At 54.7% G+C, this 9,180-nt stretch overlaps 1 protein-coding gene across 1 annotated transcript; it reads right to left on the bottom strand.

The window, feature by feature from the left end:
• Positions 1-4,836: 4,836 nt before the first annotated feature.
• On the bottom strand, positions 4,837-8,007 carry LOC115334452 (protocadherin gamma-A10-like). Its single transcript, XM_029998585.2, is given in 2 exon segments — positions 4,837-7,605; positions 7,607-8,007. Coding segments are annotated over 2 exon segments (2,970 nt in total). The 5' UTR covers positions 7,808-8,007.
• Between the last annotated feature and the right edge of the window lie 1,173 nt (positions 8,008-9,180).

Here is a 9,180-nt window from a genome sequence, read left to right as displayed (position 1 = left end):
GTTTATGAAGATCTGCAGCTTGTGGGAAGGACTTGGTTGGAGAAGTTTATAAAGGACTGTCTCCCATGGGTGGGACCCCACGCTGGAGCAGGGGAAGAACGTGAGGAGGAAGGAGTGGCAGAGGCAAACCATGATGAACTGACCACAACCCCCATTCCCCATTCCCTGTCCCCCTGCACCTCTCAGGGGGAGGAGGTCGAGAAATTGGCAGTGAAGTAGAGCCTGGGAAGAAGGGAGGAGTGGGGGGAAGGTGTTTTAAGTTTGTTCTTGTTTCTCATTATCCTACTCTGACTTTAACTGGCAATACATAAAATTAATTTCCCCAAATCAAGACGGGTTTGCCTGTGACAGTAATTGCTGAGTGATCTCTCCCTGTCCTTATCTCGACCCATGAGCCTTTTGTCATATTTTCTCTCTGCAGTCCAACTTCAGACCTGGACAAAGAAACAAAGCAGGAATGGGAAACCTACACAAGTGAAGGAATCATAGCTTAACATTTCAGATTACGTCAACTGCAGTGGGTACACAGACAAGGTAACTAGCTGCTAACAAGTCCACAGGAGGCTCACACAGGAGCTCACATGCAAAAACATAGCCACAGTTCCTCAACGTAATTTCTTTGGATGATGGCACAGCCCTTGGCACCAGGCATGAAATCAAACCATTGCTCAGCCAAACCCACATTGACCCACCTGTTTTTCTGGCTGGGAAACCCCAGCCTCCCACCCTCCTTGCTCTGCATTCACAGCCTTTAGTGGCACCACAGACAATATCCACTGTTTTGGCCACATGGCGACCACAGGCAAAAGAGCATTTCATTCAGTGACATTGTAGGGAAACAGAAGTGTGCCAACGTCTTTGTCTTGGCAGCTGAACACCTTCAAGGTATGGATGGAAACTGCTTCCTCAGCCTAACAATTATAAGAGATCTTTTCATGTTTTGAGGGTTACCAGTCACAAGGAGGCCTAGCTTCATACCTGGACAACAAGCAAGGCAAGAATGGGAAACCTACACAAGTGAAGGAATCATAGCTTAACATTTCAGCTTATGTCAACTGCAGTGGGTACACAGACAAGGTAACTAGTTGCTAACAAGTCCACAGGAGGCTCACACAGGAGCTCACATGCAAAAACATAGCCACAGTTCCTCAACGTAATTTCTTTGGATGATGGCACAGCCCTTGGCACCAGGCATGAAATCAAACCATTGCTCAGCCAAACCCACATTGACCCACCTGTTTTTCTGGCTGGGAAACCCTAGCCTCCCACCCTCCTTGCTCTCCATTCACAGCCTTTAGTGGCACCACAGACAATATCCACTGTTTTGGCCACATGGCGACCACAGGCAAAAGAGCATTTCATTCAGTGACATTGTAGGGAAACAGAAGTGTGCCAACGTCTTTGTCTTGGCAGCTGAACACCTTCAAGGTATGGATGGAAACTGCTTCCTCAGCCTAACAATTATAAGAGATCTTTTCATGTTTTGAGGGTTACCAGTCACAAGGAGGCCTAGCTTCATACCTGGACAACAAGCAAGGCAAGAATGGGAAACCTACACAAGTGAAGGAATCATAGCTTAACATTTCAGCTTATGTCAACTGCAGTGGGTACACAAGAAGGCTATCTAGTTGGGGAAAAGTCCACAGGAGGCTCACACAGGAGCTCACACCAAAGAGCATAGCCACAGTTCCTCAAAGTAATTCCTTTGCACAATAAAAAAGGGGAAATGCACGGAACCACAACTGTGGGGTCATCTAACAACTAGGACAAACTGAACTTTTACACCACCTTTCCATCTTTTACACATTTCAAATTATACCACAGCAAACTTTTTCACCTGCTCTGGAGTGGAACAGACAGAATTTTTCAGTGTGCTCAAATATTACGCAACAGGAAACCTACCTCTGCAGACAGACACCATTGAAAGAAAAGTTGCACGTGCAAATTCTCCTTACTGACAACACGGATGATAACATGGGCACATGCAAAGAGATTTCTCTGCTCATCGCACTGATGTCAGGTTTAGAAAATTTGTTTTAGATTAGAAAATCCTGTTCTAAATCAAGTTAGCTAATCATTTTCAACTTCAAACAATTTTAGTAATACCTACAGAAGTAGCCAAGGTCATTCTGACCCTTTCTGTTCTTTCCTGATTGATGAGACGTCCCTCCTGTCAGGAAAACAAACCATTGACCAGGCACAGAGCGACTTAGTGGTCAAAGTAGAGGAGGGAATACCTCCCCAGACAACCACCAAAGACCACCCGACACCCCTGCGAATGCGGAGAAGGCCTTTGACGTGTTGTGGTTATATAATCCTCTGCATCTGCATTAGATAGCCTGATTATGTGCTAGGTAGGAGTAGTTTAATAAATTATACGCAATTGTTACTGTACAAGAGAGACACACCTGATGAATCTGGCGTGCTTGATTTGTGGAAAGTCCACTGAGCACCCAGGCCTGAACAAAAAGCAATAGATCTCCTTAGTGTGTCAGATTGGTCTATTGCATAGCGGGTAACAAATCTGCTTTTAGGACAACAACACTACTTTGAAGAAATGTAAAATATTCTCAAGGGGAAAAGAGACATGCACCTCTGATAAAGACCCAGTTGTCAAAGTATCAGCTCAAAGACACCATCATCCTACTTCAGCACACCAGACAACTGGGAAGGTACATGACTCTCAAATCTGAACATAAAGTGTACGTCTGTGCACAGTAACTGCCATTCCCAGGAAACGTCATGCAATAGGAAAGCACACTAATGAGCCCACAACTTGGACAGCTGGAGCTGTCAGTCTTTTAACCTTTCAGTGTTTTAAGGATTACTAGCCAAAGTGAGGCCCAGCTTCAGGCCTGGACAAAGAAAGAAGGCATTAATGGGAACCCTACAGGAGTGGAAGAATTGTAGCTTCACATTTCAGATTGTGTCAGCTGTAGTAGGTACACAGAAAAGGTAACAACCTGCTAACAAGTACACAGGAGGCTCACACAGCAGCTCACATCATAGACCATAGCCGTATTCCCACGAATACTTTCTTTGGACAAAAAAAAAGAGGAAAGTCTTGGAACCACAACTGTGGGCCTCATCTAACAACTAGGACAAACTTTAAACCTACCCTTTAGCCATTTCACTCTATACCACAGCAAAGTCTTCCAGCTGCCCTGTCTCTGTACACGCAGAACTTCAACCTGACAAAAGAGCATGCAACAGGAAAGCCACCTCTGCAGACAGACAGCATTGAAAGAAACGTTGGGCACAAAGCGTCTCAGAATCCAAGCACTGCAACATGGACAAATGCAAAGAGATCTTTCTGCTCATCCCATATAATTTGATTAAACATTAAAAGTTCTAAAGGCCATGAGTGACACGAGCTCAGTTAAAGACCCAGTCCTCAAAGTCTCAGCTCAAAGGCAACATCATCCTTCTTCAACACACAGGCAACTTGGAAGATACGTTACGCTACCACACGATTGCAAAGTTTACATCTATGCTTCATAACCACCATTCCCAGGAAACATCATGCAACAGGAAAGCACACTGATGAACCCACAACTTGGACAGCTGGACTCTGACCAAGGCAATATCCAAAAATGAGACACCTTCAGACTCATTTTCAGAACACCAACAATAAAACCTGGGAATCAACAAAACACATGCCATATCTCTACCCGTATCTCCTCACGCACAGAACCCTCAAGACTCTCCTCAAACCCTTCACAGGTTGCATGGTTGTCCTTGACCTTCATCATTTGCAGATAGACTCCACCCAAAGAAAAGCTGCACAGACAACTTCTCCTTAACAGGGAGAATATTTGACTTCTCAGCATGTCCATGTGACAAGCAAGAGCATTTCTTCCAGTAGTATTTTAAGGAAACACTTCTATGAAAGTCTCTCTCTCTTTACAGCTGTAAACATGAAAGGCACATAGGGGACAGTCAGCCAAATGTAACGCATGTGGTCTTCCACGCATTATCACAGGCAAAAGCCCACCTCCACATCATTACAATGAGCAAGTCGGGACATTAAACACACGCAGAAGCGAAGGGATGACAACATACTCTTCTAGATTATGGCATAACTCAGGTGTTTTGTAGGTTACAAAACCAGGGCTGGCTCCTCCCAAAGCTCCCTTTAGGGCACTTGCCATAAGTATACCATTAAGCTGTTAGTTAGAAACATCACCACAACGTGCAAGCACACAGGAGGAACCTCCCAGGGCTCCCTATGCAGCTGGAACAACGTGTCTGACTTGGGCCAAACTTACCCGGGAAGCCAAAACTCACATTGCATGATACTACAGATGGGCACCGAACAGGGAAAGGAGCAAACCAGATCTCTTGTGTCTGGTTCCACAGCCCCTCACAAACACCTCCCAAGACTCTCGTCTCCAAGCCGTCACAACTTGCCTGGTGTTCGTTGACCCTCATAGTTTGCAAGCACTTGTTATCAGAGGGCCAGAACCCAGACCCTTTGTCCTCGACATGGATCACTACCACGCCACGGACCTCGCCGAGATTTCGCTACATCTCCGTACTGAGAAGGAAGATACGTTGCCTGCTCACTAGTCTTCTGGAAAGAAACCTCGGGGCTCTACGAGTAAAAGAGGAGCTGTCCTCCGGGAGAGGCTGGGTCAGTGAACAGCATGTAACACATCAGCGACGTGATAAAAGCAGCAAGCCCCCCTGAGAGGAAACTCCAGCAGGCAACAGCAGCCTCCCGCTTCTCCTGCCTCCCGCAGCAACTGTCACGCTGAGCCGCGATCCCCCGTTCACCTCCCGGGAGCAAGAGGCGCCAGCGCCCCGCGCGTCGCTGAGCGAAGCTTTGCCTTCCCGCTACCTCCACCCCCCGAGGCAGGAGACAGAAGTCGGGGGGAAAGGGCGGAGAAGCAGCGGAGGGAAGCATCGCGCCGCGCCGCGCCGCGCCGCGGGGAAGGGCTGGTGGGAGGAACTCACCGGGGGAGCGGCGGGGTCCGCGCGGCGGGCGCCGGCAGGGTCCTCCCCGAGCAGCGGCGCGGGCTCGTCGGGCGGCGGCCGGGCCGGGAGGGTGTCGCAGCAGCTGCCGCCCGACAAGCGGAGCTGGCTCTTGCGCGAGTCGGCGGTGAGCGACACCTCGTGCGAGTAGGAGTGCAGGAAGGCGCGGACGCCGTCGATGCCCACGAAGTGCGAGGCCGGGACGCCGCGCAAGGCGCCGCTGCCCGCCGCCAGCAGCTGCGAGCGGCGCCAGCGCCGCAGGCGCAGCGCCAGCAGCAGCAGCAGGAAGGCGAGGAAGAGGCAGGACACGGCCGCCACGGCCACCACCAGCCACCGCGTCAGGCTGCCGGCCGGCTCGCCCGGCGCCGCCGCCGCCGCGCTGCCCAGCTCCGACAGCAGCTCGGCCACGCTCTCGGCCAGCACCACCGTCAGCGTGGCCGTGGCCGACAGCGCCGGCCGCCCGTGGTCCTTCACCACCACCACCAGGCTCTGCCGCGCCGCGTCGCGGGCCAGCGGGAAGCGCGCCGTCCGCACCTCGCCGCTGTGCAGCCCCACGCGGAACAGCCCCGGCTCCGTCGCCTTGGCCAGCTCGTACGACAGCCACGCGTTCTGCCCCGCGTCCGCGTCCACCGCCACCACCTTGGCCACCAGCGCCCCGGGCTCCGCCGAGCGCGGCGCCAGCTCCACGCCCGCCCAGCCCGCGCCCGGCGCCGGCGCCGGCGGCGGGTACAGCACCTGCGGCGCGTTGTCGTTCTCGTCCACGATCACGAGCCGCACCGACACGTTGCTGCTCAGCGCCGGCGCGCCGCCGTCCTCCGCCCGCACCCACAGCCCCACCTCGCGCACCTCCTCGTAGTCGAAGGAGCGCAGCGCGTACAGCGCGCCCGTCTCCGCCTGCACCGACACGTAGGACGAGAGCGGCGCGCCCCGCACCCGCCCCTCCGACAGCCGGTACCGCACGCGCGCGTTCTGCCCCCAGTCCGCGTCCGCCGCCCGCACCGTCAGCACCAGCGCGCCCGCCGCGTTGTTCTCGGGCAGCCGGGCGCTGTAGCGCGCCTCCGCGAACACCGGCGCGTTGTCGTTCACGTCCAGCACCCGCAGCGCCAGCACCGCGCTGCTCCACAGCGCCGGCGACCCGCCGTCCGCCGCCCGCACCGTCACGTTGTACTCCGCCACCTCCTCCCGGTCCAGCTCCCTCGCCGTCACCACGCGGTAGTAGTCCTCAAAGGACTTCTCCAGCCGGAACGGGAGCCGCTCGGCGATGCTGCACCGCACCTCGCCGTTCGCCCCCGAGTCCCGGTCCTGCACGTGCAGCAGGGCCACCACCGTCCCCGGCGGCGCGTCCTCCGAGATCGCGCTCAGCGACGACGACACTGTCAGTTCGGGCGCGTTGTCGTTCACGTCTGTCACCGTGATCGCGACTTTAGCCGTGTCGAAAAGCTCTCCTCCGTCATGTGCCTGCACCTCCAGTTTATGTGAGGAGATTTCCTCAAAGTCCAAATCTTCCTTAAGGGATATTTGTCCTGTCTGAGAGTCCAGATAAAAAAGTTCCGACGAGCTTTCTGAAATTTTATGGAAACTGTATTTCACTCGCCCGTAGATGCCCTCGTCGGCGTCGGTGGCCGTGACGGTGACGAGGGTGGAGCCGACGGGCACGTCCTCCGGCACACGCAGCGTGTACTCCGCCTGGCTGAACACGGGCGCGTTGTCGTTCGCGTCCAGCACCGCCACGCGGATCCGCGCCGTGCCCGTCCGCGCCGGCTCTCCGCCGTCGCTCGCCCTCAGCACCAGCTCGTGAAACGCCGCCTCCTCCCGGTCCAGCGCCTTCGCCAGCACCAGCTCGGGACGCTGATCCCCGCCGGGGCCCGCCTGCACGGCCAGCGAGAAGTGCTCGTCGCCGCTCAGCTCGTAGCTCTGCAGCGAATTCCGTCCCGAGTCCGGGTCGTGGGCCTCGGCCAGGGGAAAACGCGACCCCAGCGCTGTCGTCTCGCTCATTCTCAGTTCTTTTTGCGACTCTCGGAAACTGGGCGCGTTGTCGTTAATGTCCGTGATTTCCACTTCGATGCCGTAAACCTGCATTTCCCCCTCCGCAATCACCTCACAGCGCAGCACGCATTTCTCCACCAGCCGGCACAGCTGCTCTCTGTCTATCCTCTCCGCCGTCACCAAATGCCCCGTCTTGCCGTGCAGAGCGAAATACTGCGTCCTCCCCTCGGAGACAACGCGGACGCCGCCGTCGCGGAGCGCCGGCAGCTCCAGCCCCAGGTCCTTGGCCACGTCGCCCACGAACGAGCCCTTCGGCATCTCCTCGGGAACCGAGTAGCGCAGCTGCCCCCACGCCGCCTCCCACGCCGCCACCAGGACGCACCACAGCAGGGCTCGCTCCCGCCGGCCCCAGCGCCTCCCCGCCGCGCACATCTCCGCCGCGGCCCCGCCGGACCCGCACCGCCGCCGCACGCTCCTCGCAGACGCTCCGGCTCGGGCTCCGCTTCCCTCTAAGGCTCGGCCCCGGCTCGCCGCTCCCGGCCGCTGCCGCCGGCCCCTCCGCCTCGCTGCAGCACGGCTCCGCACCGCGGGGACGCTCGCAGACCGCCCGGCCGCCGAGCCAGCCAGCCAGCCAGCCAGCGAGCGAGCCGGGCCGCAGCGGGCGGGGCTGCCGGCAGCGCTCCGGCCTTCCTCTCGCTCCTCCTCGGTCAACAGCGGCGCCCGCAGCCTCCTCCCGGCACTGCAGGCACCGAGCGCTGCCGAGCGCTGCCCGCCCTGCCTTTCCCGCGGGCAGCGGGCGGGGACGGCACCGTCGCCACGGGGACAGCGGGGCCCGTCCCGCGGTCATCTCCTGCGCTGGCTTTTCGCCAGCCCTTCTCTCCTTCGACCCTCGAGGCGATCACGACCAGGAGGAAGGCAGGGGCCTCCCGCGGCCGCGCTGCTTCAACCGCACGGGAAAAATCACTTGCTAACGCCGAGACGTGCCAAGTAAAAGAATGTCTCTTCGTCTCACATGCAGGTGATTACGAGCCTCATCCCATTAGTTCGAAGCCACAATCTCCAACACAAATTTGCGTAGCAGTCATGCCTGAATGAATGACTGGTGCAAGGAGAGCAAGAGGAAACAGGCTCTGAAATACAAACCGGGATATTCAGACACCACCCCCCCCCCCCCCCAGAGAACCAGCGGTATCGGGCTCCTGAAACCAGCGGCAGGAACTTTGCTTTAAAGACCTCCGTTCATAAGGAACACGCTTGGAATTAACTACATCGTGACCACTGACTGAAATTAGACATTTAAACGCTAAGGCGTGGCTGAAGCAGGCACAGGGACCCACTTGGGAAGAAAGAGGACTTTTAAGCTCGCAAGGAACCCCAATTCAATATGGAGAAGAAATAGCGAAACTTTTGCAGGCAGTTCTTCAACCCAAGGAAGTTCCAATAACACATTGTGAAGCCCATCAGAGAGGGAATAGTGAAATGATAAAGGGAAGTCGAAAAGCGGATCAAGTGGCAAAAGCAGCAGCTCTCAAAGAGTCAACAGTTGAAGGAGCCTTAGTTCCAGCACCTCGTTTAGAATCATCACCTGCACAATATACTGAGAGAGAAGATCAATTGCCAGAACAATTAGATTGTTCTAAGAATGATCAGGGATGGTGGGTGACACCTTTAAAGCAACTGCTACTTGCTGAAAAAGATGATGGAAATTCTACTTAAAGGATTGCATCGAGAAACACATTCAAGAGCAAATGCATTGGCACTGACTGCCAAAAAAATAGCTTGTAGGACCAAAAATGCAAAATCTGACAGACATAATAGTTGAGACGTGCTATTTGTTGTGCTAATCATCCAAAAAATTACCAGGAGGGTTACAGGAGAAGTTGTGAAACAAGGAATAACTCCTGGGGAATACTGGCAAACAGATGTTATGTCACTACCAAGGTGTAATTCATTCAAATACTTATTGATGATAGTAGATACCTTGTTTGGTTGGCCAGAGGCCTTTCCATGTCGTCCCAAGAAGGCTAGAGAAATCATTAAGGCCTTATCAAAAGAAATTCTCGCTAGGTTTGATATTCCAGAAGGTCTTTCTTTTGAAAGTGGGGTTTCATGGTTATGTCAGAAAAGGTAATGGATTGTGGTCTGGTCAATAAATCTCGAAGAACCACCTGTAACTGCCAAGACAGAGTAAGAAGTAGGTAAGATGCAATTCCTACAGGG

Source organism: Aquila chrysaetos, chromosome 22 (genome assembly GCF_900496995.4).
Source record: "Aquila chrysaetos chrysaetos chromosome 22, bAquChr1.4, whole genome shotgun sequence".
In the NCBI taxonomy this organism is placed as follows: Eukaryota; Metazoa; Chordata; class Aves; order Accipitriformes; family Accipitridae; genus Aquila; species Aquila chrysaetos.
This window is presented reverse-complemented; position numbering and strand designations above follow the sequence as displayed.